The following is a 24,178-nucleotide window of genomic DNA, read 5'->3' as shown; positions in this document are numbered from 1 at the left end:
CCGGTTTCTCGCAACAGGCCAGCAATGCTTCTGATGCGAGCTTCCAGGTCTCCCCATGAGATGCTCCCGGGCTCCACTCCTGCCAGTGCTAGGCGGGTGGTACTATTGAGTCCATCTAAGACTGCTCTCCTGAATTCTAACTCGTCAAAGTCGGGTACATCGCTTGCATCTAGGTCCACTTCGTCTGCTAGCTCAGCAAGAAGCTGTTTCCTAGCTAAATATGCCTCTGGGTCTTCCCCAGGTTTCTGGGACTCCGCAATATACAGGGCTTTCAAGCTCTTGGTGGGCCACAGGAATGCACAAATTTCTTTAATTGCTCCATACTGGCTGCGTGTGGCTAGCCTTCGGTTAGAAATATAGGCATTGAGGGCCGAAACTATCTCAGGGGCGGCGCATTGGCGAGCCAGTTGGGCTACATCGGAACCACTAGCGGAAGGCTGAGAGGTGGTCACATGGGTGAACCACTGGATGGCTGTGTCTCGGTTTAGGGGTCCCATACGGTCGGCTATGGCTTGGAGCTCATCGGGCCTCCAATTGCGGGTTTCTTTAACGACCCGGTCTGTCTTCCTGCCATCCTCGTCCATGGATACAATTTCCTTAGTAGCTATTGGATGGAGGGGCTGTGGGGCTTCCTCGGGTTGGGGCGATTGAGATGCCCAGCTATCCTTACTATCTTCGGGGAGGGCCAAGAGGGCTGAGGGGTGCACGGCGGAAATTACGGCCTGTTGCATCCCCAAGTGTCGCTTTAGAGCCTCTAGCTCCCTCTTACAAGCTGAATGGTCCGCGGCTGCGGTTTTAGACTGGTTGTGGTCCGCCATGAACCGGGCGGCATGGGTGAGCTTAGTAATCTCCTCTTGTCCCTCCGTTAATGCATGCTCAGCCAGGTCGGCACGAGCGGTGGCCGCTTCAGCCTTGTGCTGGGCGTCCTGGAGGGCGGTAGTTAATCCTTGCTTTTCTAGTATGAAATTGACGCGTTCAGCGCGCCACTCAACTGCCTTTTCCTCATGGTCTCTCTCCTGTTCGGTTAGCTTAGTCCTGAGGGTCTGGATTTCTAGACGCAAGGCGTCCTGCTCTCGTTCTGACCTCTCCTCTAGCTCCTCCTGCACTGAGTGCAGCTTACTAATTAGGGACACGCTGTCCTGCAGGGCGGTGAAAAGTGCCCAGGCTCCATATCTATCTTTCTTGCTAGACCTAGGTTTCTCCTTGTCACAGAAGTCCTGGAAGGCGCTTCTAACTATCTGGAGTGGGTCGGGTCCCTTGAAGGAACCGGCTTCCCAAGGGCAATCTCCCTTCTTAACTAGCCACTTCTCCAGGCGGGGCACGGTGGGGTTTGCCCGGTACATTTTACTTTCGTTTAAGGCTGATCTCGGGGGAGGTTAAAGAGTGGATCAGCGACACCAGGGGTGGGGCGATTAAAGCTGCTCAAGGGTTTTAACAACTTCTTCCTCTCTATGTCCCTTTTGGGAGGTTTATCCTTCCCTCAGGTCCTCAAGGGTTTTTACCAGGGGGTTTTAAGGTCCTACTTTCAGGTTCACAAGGGTATTTTTAAGGGTTCTACACTCAGTTCTTCTCCACCGGGGGAGAAGGAAAATTCCTATTCCCGTTTTAAGCTTGCCTACAAGCCACGGGACCAGGAAAAGTTTACTGGCTCAGAGGGTGCTCCCAAGCTCTCTAAGCCCAAGAACCAAAATTCTCAGTGCTTCCAAGCCTCTGCTTAGAAGCCAAAGCTCAGGGGTCTCCCAAGCCTATACTCGGAAACCAAAAGGTGTCCCCAAGCCTCTGCTCGGAAACTGAAGTGCTCCCAAGCCTTTGCTCAGAAGCTGCAATTAAGGGGTCTCCTAATCCTCTGCTCAGGCAACCAGAAATGCTCCCAAGCCTCTGCTCAGAAGCTGCAAATGCTCTCAAGCTCTCTGCCCAAGAACTAAACTCCAAAAAGTCCCCAGGCCTCACGCTCAGAGACAAACGGTTAAACTGTCTCCAAGCCAAGACCAAAAGACTGAAAGCGCTCAAGGACTGCCTCTGCAAGTCCCCAAGCAAAAGTGCCCAGGAGTAAAGCTTACTGTACTCCCAAGCGAGGTGCGCTCAAGAGTTCTAACAACTCCCAAGCAAAAGTGTGCCCAAGAGTCCCACTGACTCCCAAGCGAGGTGCGCCCACGAGTCTGACTTAAAACTCGCAAGCGGAAAGGCGCCCAAGAGTCTAACTTAAAACTCTTAAGCACGGTGCGGCCGGCTGCCGCGGGGCTTCAGGAACCTGGCTTCAGATTCCCAAAGCTAACTAACCAAACGGACTATCGATCCCTTCACGTTTCCTCCGGAGCGGGGATTGAAGCCTAAGTGCTGGCAGGAACGGGGTTTGGACGGACTTAGGAGAGACGGGGGAGGGCGGAAAAGAATTTTATATGTGCTGCTTCAGGATATATATAAATCTATAGAGCCTACTTCTGGGATCCCACCCACATAGACGCGTTTAGGCGGCCCGGAAAGTGGCCAGGAACTTCACCAGTTCAGAGGTCCTCACCCACAGTACACCGGTTATAACGGCTGGAGGGCCTCGCGGTGCACCACAAAAGGCAAGTAGTCCAAAGCTGGCTGAAGGAGGAAATGGGGGAAAAGCCAACCCACAAGATAGAAATGCTCGCTAGAGCCACACACACTCACACTTTTAATTCCCTAAGCTAAATTGCGCTCTTTACACTGAGGTCTGGAAAATTTTCCTCTAAGTCAGTTCACCGAAGACACGCGTGTCGACTCACGTGCATTCACACGAACTGGGTTATGCCCGCATTCTCCACCAGTAAACTGTTACCAGAACTGCTCTTTATTATAATGGGGAATTAGCTATAGCAGTCTGTAACTATTAATATTAAGCGAGGATCATAACCTATGTTTACGGAGGTCCCGATCCCAGACACTCTAGTGACAAAGAGGCAGACAGCGAATAAGTTCCAAACACGTGTATTTGGTGTGGCGTAATGCCTAAACTTGCACAAGCATACAGAGAACACACGAGACCTAAGAAATACAGGGTATGAAATACAGAGACGTTCGCATTAGCTGGTTCCCAACGATGATAGGGGAAATACTCACTTATCCTGGAGCGAAGCAGAGACACAGCAGCGAGGGTGGCCCAATGCCAGCACTGGGACCACAGACGGACAGCAAGGAGGTCTGGATAGGGAATGGCCGAGGCACCGAGTGGTCTGGGAGACCAGCTTAAATACCCCAAAACGTACCCTGGGGCTGGTGCTGTACTTGGTGGTTCTCACAGATTAAAACAAAGGGTCTAATGGGTCACTGAATGGCTTGGATGGGCCACTTTGGTAATCAGATTGTGATAAGTGACACCTCAGGAAGAGGGGACAAAAGAGGGAGGGGGAAATCCAAGTGGGCTGAAAGGATGTTCCAGCGGACAGGGCTTGTCCTGATGTCATCAGCTTTGGAATGCGGAGGTTTCTTTGAGATGCATTCTTTAAGTGCTTGGGATGGTCGGCACTTAGTTCCTTCTCCGGGGCGGCTCCTAAGATATGCAGAGCGGGGCGAGGGGCTCTCGCTGCGGACGTGGTGTGCCCGCTTCGCCGAAATGGCTTCTCAAAGCAGTCTTCTTCCCAGGGTCTTCTGGCTGCCTGAGAACATGGATGCCGGCTGGGCATAGCTGGGGCTGGATAGCAGGCTGCCCGGTAGCGAGGGCAAGCTTGGCGACCGGCTCGTGGGAGGCTCCAGGCGGGAACTGACCAGGGAGCGCCTAGCCAGGCTCGCTGGAGGTTTCCCCGGCAGGCGCCCGGCTGCTAGCAGCGGCTTGGGCCCATATGAGGCAGGCTTCCATGGAGGCAGGGGGAACAACACTTTAAAACACAGTCCAAGGCAGGGAACAGGCACGGTCCGTGGCAGATGACAATGCAGGCACGGGGCACACTTGTAATAAAGTCCAAACACACACTGGGAAGTCCAGATACAGGTCAGGTCAGGGCTGCCCAGAAAGAGAGTCCTTTGTGCAGTTATCCAAACATGGAGTCAGTAAACTACACAGTCTATTGCAGCAGGGTGATTGACACGCAGGCAGGAAACTGACACGTGTATCAGAACACACACGTGCAAAGCAATCTTTGGTGCAGCAGTAAAACAGCAACGCAGGAAACTTTAACATAGTTCATGGCAGGCCTTAAAGCAGGGGAGGGGGCCTACTTGGCAACAGGTGATCCACAAGTCCATATTTACTTGGTATGGTAACCCATACCAAGTAGTCAAATCTCATGTTCTGCTTACTGAGTTAGCACAATCAGTTGCATTAATCACAAATGACAGAGTATGTTCTTTTCTCTACATTGATGCAGGTAAATCAAGTTAAAAGGGCCTAGTTTTCAGGGTCAGTACAGAGGAAGGGGCTTAGAGTGGTACAAAGTGTGAAGGGTCCCTTAGTTTCCATCGAAACTTAGAAGACAGACATGGTGGGTGGAGGATGCTACTCAACAGCTGTTTGCTCAAAACTGCTTAAAACTGAGCATTATACCACCTTTAACCATCTTCGGAGTGGCTGAAGTGTAGAATCTCATCAGGCTCTGCATAGTGATAAGAGGAAAGATTTAACTCATGCATTACTGATGGTCTGAGTATGGAAATTAAGAGGTCTCTATCAGAGCAACCAAGTTCATCCATAAAACATGCCACATATGAGGAAGAAGGGCCTACAACAAACATCTCCTACCCTTCTGAGTAGAGAATTTACAAGGCTGCCCCTGAGGTCAAATACCTGAGAACTTTTATTCTCCACTCCTTTCTTAAAAGATATGTGTATTTCTGTCATCAGACTGTGCGATCTGGGGAGGGCGCTCGGATGTGATTGAATACCCCAATGGAAGAAATGAGGTGTGGTCAAAGAAAGATGATGATAAAGGGACTTGCTGAATGTATAGGTTCCCCAATGAATATTTACTGTGTATATACCATTATTTGTTTGAAAAGCTGATACAGCTGACCATCTGTCAACTGTTTATTGATAGACACCTTTCCCCTCTGTATTTTTTGATTGATCTTATATTGTGTTAATTTTGAAAGCTTGATAGATTTTGAATCTGGCACCAACGAGCCCCCCTCCTCCACCTCTGAAATTGGTTTCTGAAAGAAAATTGAGAGATACAGGGGAAATCAACCCTAAAACAGGAAATAGTGGAGTGAATAATCCATTATTCTGTTGCCTTTAAGCTACTGGAGAAGCAGCCTTCAGGGGAAAATCAAGCTAAATTCCAGTAATTTCATGTTCCTTCTGAGCATATATTTCCAGAGTGCCCATTTATAACAGGCACAGAATTTATTACTAGCCAAATATTTCATGTCCTCCCCGGTTTTTTCTTTTTCCTCCTTTTATCTTTTCCACATCTTCTTTTCTCTTGAACAATACTCCAAACCAACACCAAAATCTATCATAAGAACCTGAATACAATCCCTTGTTCCCCGTGAAAAGGTAATTTGTTCCTCTTTTCGCACAGCTCCCCCCAGTGGCTAAATAGTCAGTTTTCCTAACTCGCTATCAATGGAGTAAAAGGGCCAAGCTAGAACAGACAAATTACACTTGAATTACAAGTGAACAGACTCACATGTATTCCTCCCTGTTCACTTGCACTCCACTGGAGTGCAAGTAGAGTGCAAGTGAACAGGGAGGAATACATATGAGCCTGTTCACTTGCCATTCAAGTGTAATTCGTCATTTCCAGCTTGACCCTAAGAGAGGTCAGTGGCACTTCAGAGACTAACAATTTATTCCAGCACCTGATCACTGTAACTGAATATGCCGGGGATTGAATTTAGAACCCTCTGCATGCAAATCAGATGTTTCATGAGCCCTTCGAAGCCATGCCCCCTTATAGTTTCCTTAAGAAGTTCACAGCGTGAAGCAAGGAACTAGGGATGTTAATGGCCCAGAGCCCGTAATAATTCTTGTATAAAATTTCACATCTGGACAATAATAAATATGTATATGGAAGTGGTGATACTTCTTGGCCAGTTAGGATTCGCATTTCTAGATCTAATCTTACACTGCAATCTTAAACAAAGTTATACCCTTCTCCGAAACCAATGGGCTTAGAAAAGTATAACTGTTTACCATGGCAATACTAATACAGAACAAAATAATCCCTGGATGTATGAACATGAAGCACATCTAGGTCAAGAAGGAACCTCGTTCTGCCCAGACTGAGGGATGTAGATCTTCCCTGGGCCCCTGAACTCTCTACAGTGCATACCAGTTTATCTTTATAGCTAGAGTGTTATGTTTGTTCAGCTTAACTATCAAATATCTGCTCCAAGATTTTGCCACTCCTTGAACTGTTTGAAGTTGTGGCTCATTTTCTGCACTATTCAAATCAATCACTTTTCATGGGACTGTACATTTTATGGCTAATGATGGAGACCTTGATAATAAAAGAACCGTATTCCCAGCCTGAGAACTTGACAGAAGTAAAATCATTAAATGGATGCTATTAAGTATAAACTGACTCCAACTGCCTTTCATTTTTAGCAGTTGTGAGCAATTTTTTATGTTGGCCTAACAGAAGAACAAGAATGTGCCAGATTTAGAATGTACATCCTTTAGAGTTAGACCTATCATACAGCATTAACAATTTCAACCCAAGAAAATGACTTTTGCCCAATCGAAAGAGGAGATTGAAGGAACCGGTTAGCGGCTGTCTTTAGCCATTAACTTGCACAGAAGACACGTTTTTCTTACTCTGTATGGTTGGCAACTACTCAGAGGCCTGGCCTGCACATGCAACCAGATAACATGGTAAAGTCCTGAACTGTTAAGAGTGGACTGTACCATTTCAGACTATAGAAGGGGGGAGGTTGTAGTTTAAATGCTTCTTTTTATAAACAAAGCAGAGATGTGCAAGTGGAAAACAGCGCAGCTGAAACCTTTTGCTGTGAGGTGTGATTTTTTTTAAAACCTAGAGGGACATTTTTTTTTAAAAAAGGAGGGGATGCATTTAAATTATCGCCCTCATCTGTAGTCTGAGCTGAGCTACAAGTGATGCCTGACACAGGTTGGATACTAGTCAGCTTCCCTCAAGTTTTGATGGGAAATGTAGGCATCCTGGTCTTGCAGCTGTAATGGAGAGTCCATTCAACTGCCTCAAGAGTTATAAACACACACTTATTCAGACCATTGCCCCATCAAGGTCAGTATTGTCTACTCAGCCTGGAAGCAGCTCTGCAGGGTCGCAGGAGGAAGCCTTTCCGCTCACCTCGTCCTTTAACTGGCAATACCAAGGACTGAACCTGGCACCTTCTGCATGCCAAGCAGTTGCTCTAGCACTGAGCTAGGCCCTTCCCCTTACTCAGCTGCATGTGTTGATCAAGTGATTGTTGAGTGTGTGCAATGAACTGAAGCTGGAATCACAGATGTAAGGGTGGCCCCTCCCATAGAGAGTGATGTCTTTGGCCCGCAGTCTTAAACAAACCCCATCCACAAGCTGTTTGGCAAGAAAGGCATGCTTTATATCTCAGGTATTTTATGGCCTACTCCTGTAGCATCACAGACCAAAATGCAGAGCATACAAAAACATCTAGTGAAGCAACCCAGAATCACAGACAGTGCTGATGGGTTCTGCAGCCAGAATGCCTGCAAAAACAAACATTGTAAATGCTTTGTTGTTTTCTGCCAATCTCTGGGTTTTTTTACAATGAGATACTTGCATTACTGTTTGCCTTTTTCTTCAAAAGGTCACATTTTTTTTTGTTTTCTGCAAAAGCTGGGGCCCAGTCTATGGAAAGATATCTAGAGAGGGTGTTATGGTATTTGATGGCATTATTCGCTTGTACTAATGGATCCTCGATATTGTAACTTATGGTCACTGGGAAGGTGGTAAGGGATTTTTAAAAAAACAAATACTTAAATAAAGCCGTATTGAAGAAATTTGTTATTTTCACAGTGATTCACAGAGTGGTAGCTTTACAGAACTGGCCTGTCTGACACCCTGGTGGGATTTTCATGGCAAGGGACTACCAGAGGTGGTTTGCCATTGCCTGCCTCTGCAACCCTTGTCTTCATTGGAGGTCTCCCATTCAATTACTAACCAAGGCCAACCCTGCTTAACGTCTGAGATCTGATAAGATCAGGCTCACCTGGGCTATCCAGGTCAGGGCATATAAATGGAGGACAAAACCCACAAGAGGTCTGTCACCTCATCTGATCCTTTCAACAGGAAATATCATGGATTGAACCTGGAATCTCCCATGCGCCAAACAGATACTCAACCCCTGAGCCGCTGGGCCCTTTCCTTCTTTATCCCCTTTAGGTTTGTGTCCTGCTTCCTGAATTTATCTGTATTAAATTACTCTCAGAAGTTTTCGAAAGACATCTTTACCAATAGGATAATATGCAATCGCTTCATGAACAACAGGAGAGTGTCTGGATGTATTTACAAAGATATTCTGGGAAATTTTAAAAAGCTGAGCTTGCCTATAATACGGGCTGTTTTCTTTCACACTCTGAAGAAGTCCAAAGCATCTGTCGGAGTCTGAAGATGGTTAAAGATAACCCAGCCAAACCCCATTAAAACTTCTGTTTATTTAAAAGGTGGTGGCATGGCTGCTGCAAAGTCGGCTCCTGACTCTACCCTGGCGCATCTGATTACTTTCTGTGGTCAGTAAATGAGTCCGAAACTGGAAAGTGCCGCTGTCATGTTTTGGAAAAGTGTGGAATCCTGTCTGGTTTCCAGGGCAGCATCACAAGAGCATAAGGACACCGTGTACTGCACCCAATGAAACAGTGTTCTAACTTAGAAGGCTAGCAAGTCAATAGATGATTAACAAGAGGTCATCATTTACTAGGCTGCTTTGGGAAGCTGGAGGAAATCTTTCAAAAGATGTGTCTCTCTTATCATTAATTCTGCTCCCTTGTCACAGAGAAACAGAGATTTGAAAATATGACAGCATGAAGAGAGCTGCACAGAGGAAGAGGCAATCAGTGGAAATTACCTCATGCCTTGTATGAGTGGAATTGTCCTTTTGCGTATTCAATTAGATCCAAAGCCCAGAGGCTGCCTTCCTGCATCCAAGATCTAGGATGGCAATTCTGGCTTAAGAAATTGCTGGAGATTTGGTGGCACTGGCTGGGATGGGTAGAATTTAGGATGGGAGGGAACTCAGCATGGATGTGATGTCACTCTAGGTCTTCCGTTTCTCCTAGACTCTATTGTATAGCATAGAGTCCACCACTGTCTCTAGTGGAACTTGACTCTGTACTCTGGAGATAAGTTGTCCTTCTGGGAGAACTCCAGGTCCAACCATGAGGTTGATAACCCTACCCAAATCACTTTTCTGTACTCCACATTCTATGTTTACGTTTACTAATGTGGACTGAACCCCTATTCATAGAGGTACATCTTTTTTTACATGGAGTTGCTCTTGACAACAGTTTAAAAGTTACCGCTAGTGCAGAATGCTGCCTGTTAGTGTGTGTTGGGCAGGCAACTTAGAGCAAAGCTGGCTTCAGTTTGCCAGAGAGTATTTGGCTCCCTCTGCTGATCAAAAGTTTGAACTGCTCTTCTTAGAATGGCATACTTTAGGAACTACGAAAACACCAGTCTTTTTCTAAGCCGCTTGTCTAGCAGGATTTTTAAAAAGCTATTATCTCAAAAAAACAAAAGAATTATTTGACCATTGCAATTAGACCAGAAATAGAATTTGCTCAATTTACATGCATACTCCAAATGTCAGTGTTTGACTCCAGGTAGGAAGCAAGGGAGACTGCAGAATTATTTGGGGAGGCTGGTGGTCTAGAAGTAGTCCTTATACCAGTAATTTTTGGGTTTAGGGAAACGCACCCCATCTTCCTCCTTGTGGACATGCATGATAGGAAAGGGCCATCTCTCTGCATGTCCACAGGATGAATGTTCTTGTCAGAACAGCCTCATACCCCACAGGCTCAGTAATAAAAAATACTTTTGCCTTACTTCTGGAACCTTTGGCATGTCATACACAAGCAAGCCTGGGCAAAAACAGCACAGCAAGAATGCAAAATGCTAAGGCAAACTACCTGCAGCAACATTTTGGACAATGTTGCCTGCTGGGAAACAAGTAGGTTTGCCAGCCCAGTGCTGTCAACCAGCCGAAGACTAGGGGGATGCAGACCTGGTGCAATAACATGCACAATGCTGTGATGCTACATCCAGCTGCATAACCAGCCATGATGGCATCACATTGCATAATGCTCTAGAGTTTTCCCAAAACTCTGTGGTAAAACCATTGAGATAAGGAAAATTCTTAGTGTCAGGAAACATCACTTCTGGATTCTGAAATGAAAGTGGCATCATGTTTCCTCCCTCCCTTTCCCTCTCTCTACTCCATTAAGTACTTTCAGGTGGGTGGGATGTGCTGATGGGAGTTCCCCTGCTGGCAACCAGGCACCTGGCAACCGTAGAAATAAGCCCTTAGCAGGTGAATAAGTCAAACAGACCAAACCATTGCTGCTGGCTCCCCGTTGCAGTCCATAGAACACTCAACATGTGTTGTTCACTGGATGAAGCCTGCTCCCTCATTGGCTGTTAGGACAGAACTTGGGGTTTGTTTTTCAAAAGGAAGAAAGGTAGTTGGACAGTTGGAAGGAAGACAGCACAAAGGTTTACAGGTATTTGTTTAGAGTTCAGTTTGTTTTGTTTAAAATACAGGTTTTAAAAAGTAAAAGTAAAACAGGATTAAGGGTGTGATCTTATGCAAAACTGAAAGAGGGATTAGAATCCTTGTAGGTTTCAATGCCTAAATGTCATGCAAGATTCAGGTCCAGTAGTGCCTTAAAGATTTTCAGGGTACGAGCTTTCGAGAGTTAAAGTATCTGACTAAGGGAGCTCTAGGGTTGCCAGGTCCCTTGAGTCCCCTTTTAGGGGACTGGGAACCTTGCACTCACACTCCGCAGTTGTTGTTTTCTCTCCTTGCACACATGCTGTGTGCATGCGCTCCCAGCATGTGTGACAATGTCAGGTCTGGGAAGTGACATAATAATGCAGGTCAAAGGGCAGCCCGGCGTGCACTCCTGCACTCGCCAAAGGGCTGAATCACCCCCTCTGCGAGCCCCATTCGGCCCCAAATGGGCCTGTTGTGGGACGCAAGAGTGTGCCGCGGTGGGGCGTGGGGGTGTGCCACTCTGCCAGGGGGTGCCCCGGAGGGTGTGCCCTCCCACTGGCCAGGTAATTGGGGTCAGGAGGGGAGATGGGAGCAGGGGATCTCTCGCCCCAGACAGGGGAATGGCAGCCCTAAGGAGCTCTGATTCTTGAAAGCTCATACCCTGGAAATCTAGTTGGTCTTTAAGGCACTACTGGACCTGAATCTTGCTCTTCTACTACAGATCAACATAGCTTCTCATCTGACATAAACATCATGCAGAAATGCAATAGATGGAGCCTGGAACGAAGGGTTTAAAAAGCTGTAAGTTTTGTCCTCCTTGCCCCAGCTACACAAGATGCCTGGGGATGTGTTCATCAAGTGCCAGCAGACTGAGGGCCAAGCTACACATGACGAATGACACTTGAACGGCAAGTGGATTGAGTGGAGGGCAAGTGAACAGGGAGAAATACACTTGCTGTTCAAGTGTCATTCGTCACTTGTAGCTTGGCCCTAAGTGTTAGCCAGGAAGTGTAGTTTTAGAGGACTAAGTCAGTGGAGATTGCTCTGGAGGGGACAGATTTTCTCACAGCCCTCTGCTGCCTCTGGAGTGCAAGACTGTCTCCCCTTCTGGAGACTTTGTCCTGCTGCCCTCGCTGCTTAAAACTTCGAATTAACTGAGCCTCAGTAGGGCAAAGGCTCCAGAAGGGGGGACAATCTGGCACTCTAGAGGCAGTGGAGGGCTGTGAGAGAATCTGTTCCCTCCAGAGAGATCTCTGCCAGCACTTTCATTTAAAACTACACTTCCTGGCTAACATTGCATCTCCCAATACACAAAGAACACATGTCAAAAGTATTGTGTAGAGAGACGCTTTGTTTGTTTATTTCTTTAGAGGGCATGAATACTTCAAAGAGTTGCAATGAATACCTGCCCCTACTTGGTCTGATTGTATTTAATATGAATCCTATTCTGGATAATTTCAGAAGGTAATTATATTGGTCTGTCGCAGAAAAATAATTCCAGTGGTGCCTTGTTAGTTTTTAAGATGTCAGTGGACTCCTGTTTTGCTGCTCTGAGTGTCCACTCAGTCTCAGTCTCCTTTCTACAAAATATGGGTAATTTATTTATTTTTATTTACTGTATTTATACTCTGCCTTTCTCACTGAGACTCAAGATGGATTACATATTGTAAATATAATAAACAATGTTATAAGACTAAGATTGCAGAATACTGCCCTACACATGGAGCTGTTTTAGGGCCAAACTAAATGTGACAACTTCTTCATGGCAGCCAGGAGGATATCATCGCCATTTTAAAGTGAATTTAAAATGTAGCGCGTGTGATGGGCTGAGGGGCTCTTGTCCTCCCCACACTGCAAGCTCAATCTGGATCGTGCATTCACGACATTTTAAAATGGCAATGGTGTTTTCACGGAAGCCATGGAGTTGCTGTCATGTTTAGTTGGGCTAGAGTTCCCAAGTGCCTGCGGGGGGTGGGCAGAATGGCTGCTTTGGAGGGTGGACTCTGGCATTATGCCCTGCTGAGAATGGTCTCTTCCTTCTCTAAACCTTGCCCACCCCAGGCTCCATCCCCAAATCTCCTAAACTGAATTTCCTAAACTGGAGTTGGCAACCCCTTCTGCTACACCCTTTCCCATTTACCTTACTTGGACTATTATAAAGACTCCTGTCATAATGGTTATGAAATACTTTGGAACAATGAAAGTGTCCCATTAATTGCTTCTGAACATTCTCACCCCACGCATGAAGGATTCCACGCACTGAAATTGGGAACCGGAATTCTATATTCAGTCTCCTACAGACTGCAGCCCTTAGGCGCAACTTTTCACTGACCGCCTTCCCGGGAGTTCTGCGCATGCTCATTCGTACCAGTCCGGATGCATCACCTATAGGCCGTATTTATGAAAGTTATTTCTTTCTAACTCTCTAGGCGTCGGATCTCTATGCTCCAAATAGAGAGGGTGGCTTATTTCCCTCGAGTGTTTCCGGGTCACAGACAATTTCCTTCCTGCTTTGGCGGTGGTGGTGAGTATGGAGGGGGAGCGGCTCTTTCTCGTAGCGGCACTGAGGAAGAATGCGGAGGCCGGGGGAGACCGACTGGGGGTCCCCGCCTCCTTCCCAAGCGTGGCTTCGGTGTAGAAACTCTCTTGGCGCCGGCGATGACGGCGATATTAAAGAGCGTGTCAGGATTTCTCCGGCGCATTAAGCCCATTCCTGGGAGAAGCCAGAGCTTTGTCTGACTCCAGTGGGCAGCTGTTGGCTTATTACCCGCACCAATCGCACCTACTGTCTTCTGTCATCTGTGCATATTTTTAAAGTTAATTTCAAAGGGGCTTTGGTTATTTTCTTTTATAGATGGGCTTAAATGTTCATGGCATATTCTTCCTCTCTTCCGTACTTTGAGGGACTTTGCTTCTTACTGGAGTGCCTGCAACCGTTTTTGGAATTCCTACCCTATATAAATTATTATTTTTATTTATTAGTCCACGTTTCTCACTGAGACCTGACAAGGTGATTGATAAATGTCGAAGGCTTTCACGGCCGGAGAACGATGGTTGTTGTGGGTTTTCCGGGCTGTATTGCCGTGGTCTTGGCATTGTAGTTCCTGACGTTTCGCCAGCAGCTGTGGCTGGCATCTGTGGCTGGCACCAAGATGCCAGCCACAGCTGCTGGCGAAACGTCAGGAACTACAATGCCAAGACCACGGCAATACAGCCCGGAAAACCCACAACAACCATGACTGATAATTGCTTAATGTATTTTTACCTTCCCCAAATACTTAGCATTTAAAACCCATTGCATAAGGCTGCATATACTGCCATATATTAAGTCAGTATTGACAGGCAGCAGCTCTTCATAGTCACGGGCAAAGGACTCTCGTGTCACCCAATCCTTTTAACTAGAGAGAAGCAATTGTTCTCTTGAGGCGGATACTATCTAAAGCGGCTGGCAGGTGCTGTGCATGCTCTCGGGTGGAGGTCTTTTAAGTGAAGATGCTGAGCATTAAATTTAGGAACTTTTGCATGTAAAGCAGATGCTCTGGTGATGAGCTGCAGTCCCTCCTTATATACAAAACACAGGTATAAGTGTGTGTAAGTAAGAGAGGAGGAAGGGGAGAGTCTACCTGTGTGTAAGAAAGGAATCTTACATGTGCACGGTAAATGACTTGAGCTTAACAACAGCATCATAAGCAGTGAAGTAATTATCTTGGAATAAATTAGTGCCTTTTGTGCACAGAGCATGACATTGTTTTGACTCATCGCTGATTAAGGAATCCTCCTTCGAAGTGGTTATTATGGCTAAATTGAACTGACTGTCATGTTTGGTATGCCTTTTGAACTTGCAAAACTTCTCTTTAAGGCTCTGTGGGTGTTCTTGGTCATGGTGCCATTCTAGATACTAAGCATTGTTGTTGCAGCAGTTTTTGTGTGTGTTGTTTTTCAGTCTTCTCCACTAATCAATGTCCGGAAATGGTGACAGCTCCGTTACAAGTCCCTCTGAGGGATCTCTGCCTGCAGTTGAAATCCTGCCTGAGCAGCCAAAGTATGTGTGTACGCTCTCCACAGAACTTATCGCCAAGGCACGAGAAGAATTGCAGGAAAAACCAGAGTGGCGACTTCGAGATGTGCAAGCACTCAGAGACATGGTGTGCAAAGACTATCCTAACCTTGGGACATGTTTAGATGATGCTTTCTTGCTCAGGTTCCTCAGAGCCAGGAAATTTGATTATGATCGGGCGCTTCAGCTTCTTGTGAACTACCACTGCTGCAGGCGGAGCTGGCCTGAAGTCTTTACTAACCTGAAACCATCTGCTATAAAGCCTGTGTTAGAATCTGGGTTTGTCACTGTGCTTCCTCACTTAGACTCTGAAGGCCGTCATGTAGTCTGCATTCGCCCAGGTATTTTTTGTGATACGGGTTACGTCTTTAGGATAGTAGTTCTTGTGTCTTGCAAATGTGTCTGCTTGTACCACAGTCTTCCTGCCTTGTCACTTACTCTCTTGAAGCTGATGCATGTTGTTTCATGTATGGTATGTTGTAGGGTACTAACAATTCTGCTGTTCTAATCCCGGTGATTTAGGGTCACAGTATGATCTGGCAACAATATAGATTATTTTTAGGGGATCCACCTCTAGAACTATTTTTGAATCAGTGTCATGTTCTCCTTGAGTAGATGGAGCGCCTATTTTTATTATCCTGTTCCTAAATCTGCTTTTTTACTGCCAAGTTTTCTGAAAACAATTTTTTTCTCCCCACTGCCCCTCATTTCCTTAATTTTAAAAATACTGTTTGCAGTCAATATGCAATACACTTCATATTGAACACTTAATAGTACTTGCTGTATGTTGCCATATCAAGCTTTAAGACTTGCAAAAAAATTAAAAAGTCCCAGCACTTACGCATATATGTTAAGGTAGAGGTAGTCCCCTGTGCAAGCACTGAGTCATTACTGACTGTCGCATCACAACATTTTATCTGAGTAAAATTGATGTGGTTGTAAACCTTCCAACATGGATGTGAAATGGACCATAAAGGAGCAGGAAATGACATTTTGGCCTTTATACAGAAAGCAGAATTTTAAAAAACCAGTACCTATTTATATCCCGTCATGGAACTAAAAGCAGCATATATAGGGTTTGCTTTGCTTCAGGGAACTGATTAGAGCAGACCCAAACCTGCTTAATTTATCATCCATATGATATCCATATCCTGGAACTTTATAGTGTTCACATGTAGAAGAGGTTTCTACTGAGGTTGCCCCTGATTAGTCAATACTGTGATATTTGGTTTGGCTCTGAAAAGATTAGACAAAGAAGGTTATGCAAGCGCATATTGATGAGTAAACTTAACCTGGAAAGTATTCCAGTAGAAGTAGGCTTCTTTCCAATTTAAAGGTTAGAGGCAGGCGTCTCTGATCCACCCCCATACACAGTCCTATCCCTACACCAATGCCATGTGGTACCAACCCAGAAATTAAGTAATACTTTCATTTTACACCCCCCCCCGAATACTATTGTCATATTGTCCCACAGCCCAAGCACCTGTTTCTTTCTGCACCTGTGGCCCACTTGCAAAAATATACCTAAATGGTATCTGAAGAAATGAGCTGTGACTCACAAAAGCTCATACCATACTACTAATTTTGTTAGTCCTATAGGTGCTGCTGGACTCTTGCTCTTTTCTACTACATGAGTTTAGTAGTCAAAACTATTGTTAATGATCCTCTGCTGTGTGAGCAGTGCTTGCGGAAATGATCTTTCCAGTCTTGCCCTATCTGCCTTAGCTTTGCCCATAGTATCCTAACATGAGAGCTTGGTGAACCCCCAGAAACAGTGTGGAAAAGTGCTGAAGTATAGGTCTGCACTGGGAGGGGAGAATCAAATCATTAGATTTGTCTTTGTCAAAATGAATTCAGTTGTACATCTTTTTTAGAAAGATTGAATAAGAATAACAATAAACCAGCATATATGTATATAGCTATACACCTTGGTTTTCACCTAAAGTGAAAACCTCCAGTATAAATGATGGCATACCTTCCCTGGATTAACACATTTTTCTTAAGCAAGAACTATTGACCAAGGGGCTGAGAATTATAAAGAAAAACTTAAAACTTTTAAGGCAAGTAGAGTGTGCTGTTGGTTTTCTTCTTAGCTCTGCAGCTGACCTCCCCTGTCTTATAACCATAGACAGATGGACACCAAGTAACTACCCAATTACTGAGAACATTCGTGCCATTTACTTAACCCTGGAAAAGCTCATTCAGTCTGAAGAGACTCAGGTGAATGGAATTGTGATCCTTGCAGACTACAAAGGAGTCAGCTTATCTAAGGCCTCCCATTTTGGTCCCTTTATAGCCAAAAAGGTGATTGGAATTCTTCAGGTAAGGCCTGAAATGGTAGAAGAGGGTGGGGGGAGTGCAGTGTAAACTACTTTTGTCAATTAAAATGCTACAGATAAATTGTTGTAAAACTGATTCTTGCCTAAAGAAGTGTGCAGTAGAAGAGACAGAGAGTTGCATGAATAGGCGAAGGGTAGATTATTTGGAACCAGTTTGAAGTGGCTGCCTAAGACTTATATTAAGGGTATCCAAGACAAGAATGTAATGGATAGGAGCGCTCTTGATCTTCTCCATTTTGAATTGACTGGATGGGAGCAAGGAGGGAATGAAACAAGCCATTAGTGAGATTTTTATTTTCAAATTCTGTCCAGGAATTAGACCCAAACCTCTACTCATCACGTTGGAATAAAGGTCATAGAATAAAAGGGAGAAATGGCCAAACTCGCAGGATGAGTCAGTGTGCAATTCACTGTCTCTAATGTTTCGTGTCTTCTAGGGCAAGCTGGGCATTATGTACAGCTATTATGTACCCAAAATACTTACCTTACATGCACAAAAATGAGTTCTAGATATATGAATGGATGTGATTGCACCAAAGGGCATACAATATAACATCAGTTGTGAAAGATATCTATGGTTGGGGGATCCCTACTCTTTTTCTTACTGCTTTTTTAAAGACAAGTTTCTAGTCCGTATTGCTACATATAAAACTGAAACAATCAAGGTAGGAATCCCTTGTTCAGAAATTGGAATGTTGTTCATAATATTTATTATGTTTGGACTTGTGTGGTTTTATTTTTATCTGTTTGTTTAGGGAGAGAGATTATTCCATGTTCTTTTAATTTATTCTTACACTTTGCACAGGCAAAGGTAATGGTAAATGGTAGGATTTTCCTTGTTCTTAAGCTGTGAAATATAAAAATACCTACAAGTAAATACAACTTCTAGGAAATATCTAGAAGTTTTGGTAATGAGCTTCCAGTATGGCATGTTTAACTAAAAGAAACAGAAGAGTCTTAACCTGGTTCAAACCTAGTTTATTATGAAGCAAGTTTACTTCCTCCTTCATCCCCTTGCACAACATGTGTATGCTTTAAATTTAACCCTTCGCCTTCTCTCCCTTAAAGGAGAGCTGTGATCTTTGAACTTTTTCAGTTCTGTCTGACTGAGTTCATGAAACCGTAGAAATTAGGCCTCTTATGATACAGTGAGATAGTTTTATATCAGTTTTCCAAAAATTGTTATCCTGGAACTGGCCATTCTTTATGAATTTTATTTGCATTTTTTTTCCTTTAGGATGGCTTCCCTATTAGAATAAAAGCTGTCAACATAATAAATGAACCTCGCATATTCAAGGGCATTTTTGCTATCATCAAACCTTTTCTGAAAGAGAAAATAGCGAATCGGGTAAGTGACAGTGCCTTTTGGATAAATGACCTACTTTGAGTTTAAACCAGACTGGCAGAAGTGTGCCTGATTTCACTTTCTCTTTGCAGTAATAAGACTTCTTTCCATTCTAAGCAACCTCAGTAAAGAAGTGATTTTTATAATCCTAGATAGCTACAGCCAGTAGTAATAAGAATTTTGAATTGTTGTTGGGTCTGACTCTGATACTGCTTTTCCTTGGACTATAGATCCTATTAATGTTTTTTAAAAGCTGGTTGCAGGATAGTTCAGATCCCATGGATCAGTTTTAACTGCCACAGGCTTCTGAAACTGGAATTCTGACCACTTTTTTCTCGTACAGCATAGAATGCTGATCTACAAGGAATCTTGTCTCTCCCCTGTCCGAAACCAAATAGGGTTAGTGCTCTTAGATTGCTTAGCTTGGTAAGAGGTGGTGACTGTCTGTCTGACTGTAGGCAAGAATGTAGGGTCATGCACTCCTGCTTGAAGTAGGGTCTTTTGGAAGTTGCAAGTCAGTTTATTTGGGATCCTAACCGATAGGAGGTAGCATTGCTTCAGAAGCTGTGTATCTTTACAGTGTTATTTGGAAAGAGGCAGAGGGATATCTTCTGCCTTTAAAATCTCTGTGTTATTTATTGTCTTGGGGCCGAGTCGGATTTAATGTGGACTTTGTTTTCAGATCTCTTATCAGCTATGAGTACACAGGGATATATTGAGGTGCTTCCCAAGCACACCCTCTTCTCCCCCCCTCCCCATGAAGCTAGCAAACATTGTAAGGAAGCAGGAGGAATATTAAGGATTTCAGCTCTCCTTGTGCCCATGCACCTGCTCAACTACAGCACGTAATTCTTACTAGTTCCAAATCCCTTTTCGAGGCATTCTTCCCCCGACCCTCAGAACACAGTCTGCCAAAGCTCCTTGAAAACCAAAACAGTCTTGGCTGAAAGGTTGGGTAAAGATCCAACTGATGACTAAGCATTGTGACACACTGGGGGTGGGGAGGTGGTATGCCCCCTGCCTTTCAGCCTCTCTTCCCCACCCATCTTGCCTTGGTTGCCCCTGCTCCTCTTAATATTCTCCTATTTCTGTCATCCAATGTTGGTAAATCTTAGGATTTTATAAGTTCTCTTTTCCTCACCTCTGCCCTTTCTCAGATACTCAGATAGATATTTTCCGTCCCAAACATTTTTTTCTATAAAATTCCAAGACTGTAGTTTCTTCCTGTCTTGACTATGCCTCCTTCATACAGTAGAAATATTTTATCAACTCATCCATACAGTTAAGTGATATGTACAGAAGTAGGGTAAGAGAGCTTGGATCCAAAGAAGCTTGAATGAGCAGAAAGCAACTGCTTGTGCTGCTCTGCAAACACGTACACAAGAGGCCACATAAGATTCCATGGAGAGCCACATTCTGTAGCAATTCTTATGCTTGTACGAGGGACCTCTTGGCAAGTGGGACCATAACACCTCTTTGAATTTAGCACCAGTTTGCATCATGCTGCTTTCCAGCATAAGGTGTAAAAACAGTCCTTCCATGAGTGAAAAACCCTGTTTCCTGCAGAGGGGCGCCTTTTGAGACACCCCCCCCCCCCCGCCAATGGTGCAATGCTCTTTAAGTGCATTTAAAGGGAATGGCTAAAACTGCAAGGATTGAAAGTTACCTTGAAGGTACATGAGACCTGCAAGCCTTGGAATGCATTTCTTGTGTCTGAATGTTTCTCAGGATCAGGGACATCTGCCTGGTTACTACTGTCACTACTTTCACGTTGGATTCATGGGTAGGTTTTTGTGAACTTTAGTCTAACCTCTTTAAAATTGAAGCGCCCCCTCCTCTCCCCCCCACCCAGTGTAGTTACAGGAACGCCAGTAAGTATAATTTTTGAATTGGTGTGCTATTAAAGTGTTTGGTTTTCTTCCTTCAGTTTTTTCTCCATGGGTCAGACATGAGCTCTCTTCATCGCAACCTTCCACCCTGGATCCTCCCTGAAGAATACGGGGGCACTGCAGGGAGCTTGAATCTCTCTGCCTGGAACGACCTGTTGCTGGCTTCGGAGGGTGACTTTTTGTATGACGTCTCTCAGCTGGGTCCCTCCAGTAACCCTTCACCCGATGCCCCATTAATGAGTGCAGAGGTTGACGAGAAGCAGTGCGATGACTCCTTGAGAAGCCTGAAAACACAGCTCTATTACTGCTATTAAATGGGCAGGGACCACTTGCTAAAGGTCTCTTTCTTGATCTTAAAGGGATTATGAATTCTGCCTTGTCCTTAAAACTGAAGCTTTGAGGCACTTTACATTGGAACCAAAGCAAATTTGGAGACAAAATGGAGTAAGGTAGAGTTCTGCAAAAATCTGGTTGACTGATACCATTTAGGGCTCATTTAAATCTGTGGTTTAGTGACCCTCTTTGTTAAAGAAGCATCCCTCTGGGATTCAGTATCTTACGCCAATGCAAATTGAGGGATTCTAGCACTGTGGTCCTAAATGCAATGACTTGAAAGGAAGCTGCATCAACATGGATGGGGCTTGCTTCCAAATATGTGAGTTTAGGATCAAGGTGCTGGATATGCTACTGCAGTTAGGTTATGTAGGAGCAAAACTCTGTGGAGATGTCAGCCCGCAGTGGTAGGTGTACTCGTGCCTCTGCTATTTGATGTTGGCTGACATAAGGACGATGGCTGATAAACTTACAGGAGACCCATTTTGACTGTCATATTCATACTCTCATCTTGATTATTACTATCTGAATTATTCAGTGGTTTCCACATGTAAATGTAATAGAGCTTTGTCATTTGCAAGGAGCATTTACCACTGGGGCAAAAACTTGAACCGGACCTTGGAGCAGAGGGTTAGCAAATGCAGTTACAATAAAGCTCTCTGCAAGCATCTGCTAACCCTACTTAACAAAAATCTTTGGGCATTTTCTTGTGAATTTATTTATGCCCATATTTGAATTTGTGCAACAGCTAGGACTAATAGAGAGAGAGAAATACTTTGCACAGTTGTTCAGTTGCCAGTCAATGCCCTGCCGTAGCTGTAAAGGCAGGAGTTGGGGGGGGGCAGAAAATTGTTAATAGCTGTAGGTGTAAAGTGGGGGATGGTATGCTTGTTTTTAGAGACCTTTATTTTTGGGAGAGAGGTTTTTTGAAATAGCCTCTGTAAACCAAATGTAGACAGGGTATTCTATATAAGCACAACTATCAAGTTTGTAAATGTACTTTCTCCCATGCAGTCCGTGGTGTTTGTCACTTAGACATCAGTGCTGTATTGGCCCTGACTTCCTTGTTGAAGGTTTCTTCTGCTTTTGTCTCCAGGGCCATACCTTTTTGTTCTACAGCAGCACTTTAGAGTCTTCTGTATGGTTGAAGTTTTAACTTCTCTAACCCCTCCCATACCCTCCTTTTCAGTTATCTCACATGCAGCTAGTTTCTGATTCACAGAATTGAATGGTAGACCTGTGTGAAGTTAAGCGATTCACATAACAAGGAAAAGTACAGTACAGGTTGAAACCTTAATAGGAACTGAAAACCCTGAATGCACTGCCTGCTGTTCTGTATTTGTAGGGAAGCAGGTCATCATTATTTTCAACACCTCATAATTATAGCACTTTCAAAATTTGGGGGGGGGAGGATGGGGGGGCATTTACATAGTGCCAACAACAGACCAGAGACTGGTGCTTATTGTAAATATAAGGTCTTCAGAAATGGGACCATTTTACTGTGTGTGCCAAACTGTAGCTTCCTTTTTTGTTTCGAAATCCTGTAACAACCTTCCACTGTACTACCAAAAGGGAGAGACAATTCACTTAGCCTCTGATGCGCTGCTTGAACTAGTCTTCGCTCCCTGCACCCACTCCCCGTAAACCCTTGACTTTCATATATGATATTGTGTTAATCATCGAACCAGGACACAAAGCTGTTCTGGAATATTTAGTGGCAGTCTCTTGAGGTTGCAGGTGAGTCATAGACTTTTGTCTCTTCCCAGCCCCCCTTCTCAAATAAGGTTTCCAGTGTGGCTATTTTTCTGTAGGGAAAAGGCATGGACACCATCAGAAATGGTGGTTGCTTTATAGACATACCCCAAAACGGCCGTGCTAAACCAGCATGAGAGGGTAGGAGGATTGAGCATCTTTTTCTTAGAAGTAATAGGAAGGTACAGTTTTCTGAAGTAGCGCTAATCATACTTGAGCCCCACAAAGTGGGCCCCGACACCAAGCACTGAGAACGTGATGGAGGTTAAGGGAACTTTTAATGTGTTGAGAGTCTTCACTAATCTGACACACTAAAAATAAGTATGAGCCCTCTAGTATGCCTTTGTAGTAGTAAAAGGTTTGGTGTATAACTACCTCCCTAAAGCTGAGCTTAAGCTAATATGTGAAAAGTGAAGTAGGTGGGGGAAGCTACTGTAAGAAAAGCACTTCTTGCTTATTCCTCCCAAGCTGTGCAAGACCTGCTTTAAGCATGCAGCTGGCGAGCAAGAACTTTCCCGCGTGGCTGTACACATGCCCAGTGTCTCCTTTTAAGGGGGTCAGCTCATGTGCAATATTAGCACAGTGGTGGATCCGGGACATGATCACTTTGCATGTCCAGCTGCTCTGCGTAAGCAACAGTCTGGTTTACATGAGATGCTGGTTACGTGTAGGTAAGCTGTTCTTGCTTACTGAATCACATTTAAATCAGGCCTTGGCTAGCAGAAAGGCAGACCCTGCCTTAAGGGTACAGAGCCAAAAAAAAAGGCTTATGCTTGTGCAGAAATTGCAGGCTTGACATGTTTCCTTTAAAAGTCTTCCTCAAGGATGGAGTTTAACAGCCTTCCCCCCCCCCCCCACACAGCAAACTTTCCATACTAAAGTGGAAGAATCCCAAAGAGCATGTGTTATGTTCTTATCCCGAGTTGTCTCTAAATTCTGCTAGCCTCTGCATTGTTTTAACGTAATGGGCTGGGCTCTGTACATTTTGTTGACTGAGAACAAACTTTTTAGCTCTGCTAGAGACTAGGTTTTCCTTTGCACTGTTCAGGTGCTGCACTACTCCCTCCCAGGTACGTGGAGGCTGTATTTACCTGTATCTGGTTACTCTTATAGGTGTTGTCTTATTGATGGGACCCACTCTGAATCATCTTCCATCCATGGCTCTTCAGACATCATGGTTGTTTCTCCTCCGATACATGTCAGTTCAGTAATATCTGTCCCAGAGTTACCTCCGAGGAACAGTCAGCGTACTGCAGCATTTAAGGGCAACTGTATTATCACTGAGGTGTTAGTATAGCAATGACAGCATTAAAGCCTTAGTTATTATACCCCCATTGAGGCACTGGAATTTTTTAGTGGAAAAGAAAGCACACCTGGTGTCCCCTCTAGGCTCTTGGGTTAGAAAGTACTTTTGCAGTATTGACTTGTATTAGTCATACCCAGGCCTTAAGAGACAAGGGTAGTCATACCACAGTTATCAAATTGCCTTTAAGACCAGTAACAAAGGATGTAAGATAACTGTCTCTGTAGTTAAAAATACTTGAATTTATACTGTGGCTAAACTGGCCTCTATAAAGCCCGAGGATTTTCCAAAGGGGGTTGAGGTGCTTTGTTTGTACTATTCCGTCAATCAACTTTTAGCATTTTACTCAATGGGTTTCCAATTAACTTGTTTTGCCTTTTGCTGTATGTAGAATTCAGGTGTTTGGTTATAGTATACACCTTTTGAAAATTTATTTTTATATTGCATTTTATAAAATGAGTGGTGAAAGTGTTAACTTTATGCATGACTGGATATTAAAACAAACCTACTTTAAAACCATCTCTCATTATTTAAAAGAATGTTGGT

At 44.5% G+C, this 24,178-nt stretch overlaps 1 protein-coding gene across 3 annotated transcripts; it reads left to right on the top strand.

The window, feature by feature from the left end:
* Nucleotides 1–13,120: 13,120 nt before the first annotated feature.
* Nucleotides 13,121–24,141, top strand: TTPAL (alpha tocopherol transfer protein like). Of its 3 annotated transcripts, none has more exons than XM_054981459.1 (5): nucleotides 13,121–13,138; nucleotides 14,558–15,012; nucleotides 16,800–16,993; nucleotides 18,248–18,358; nucleotides 20,283–24,141. In XM_054981459.1, exons 2-5 carry the CDS (start codon nucleotides 14,574–14,576, stop codon nucleotides 20,556–20,558), a joined length of 1,020 nt encoding a protein of 339 aa, XP_054837434.1. In that variant the 5' UTR covers nucleotides 13,121–13,138; nucleotides 14,558–14,573; the 3' UTR covers nucleotides 20,559–24,141. The 3 variants fall into 3 exon arrangements, with proteins under 3 accessions (XP_054837434.1, XP_054837435.1, XP_054837433.1); XM_054981460.1 differs by lacking the exon at nucleotides 13,121–13,138 and adding an exon at nucleotides 13,148–13,415; XM_054981458.1 differs by lacking the exon at nucleotides 13,121–13,138 and adding an exon at nucleotides 13,148–13,624.
* Nucleotides 24,142–24,178: the final 37 nt, after the last annotated feature.

This window comes from Eublepharis macularius, chromosome 5 (genome assembly GCF_028583425.1).
Source record: "Eublepharis macularius isolate TG4126 chromosome 5, MPM_Emac_v1.0, whole genome shotgun sequence".
Lineage (NCBI taxonomy): Eukaryota > Metazoa > Chordata > Lepidosauria > Squamata > Eublepharidae > Eublepharis > Eublepharis macularius.
The sequence above is the reverse complement of the archived record's forward strand: the minus strand, read 5'-3'. Positions and strand labels throughout refer to the sequence as shown.

What these genes read in the sequence shown, in the direction of transcription:
- TTPAL (XM_054981459.1), top strand. Translation starts at nt 14,574, where the DNA reads ATGTCCGGAAATGGTGACAGCTCCGTTACAAGTCCCTCTGAGGGATCT. An exon ending in TGTAGTCTGCATTCGCCCAG is followed by an intron (nt 15,013 to 16,799) that starts GTATTTTTTGTG and finishes TTATAACCATAG; the next exon opens with ACAGATGGACACCAAGTAAC. An exon ending in AAGAGAAAATAGCGAATCGG is followed by an intron (nt 18,359 to 20,282) that starts GTAAGTGACAGT and finishes TTCTTCCTTCAG; the next exon opens with TTTTTTCTCCATGGGTCAGA.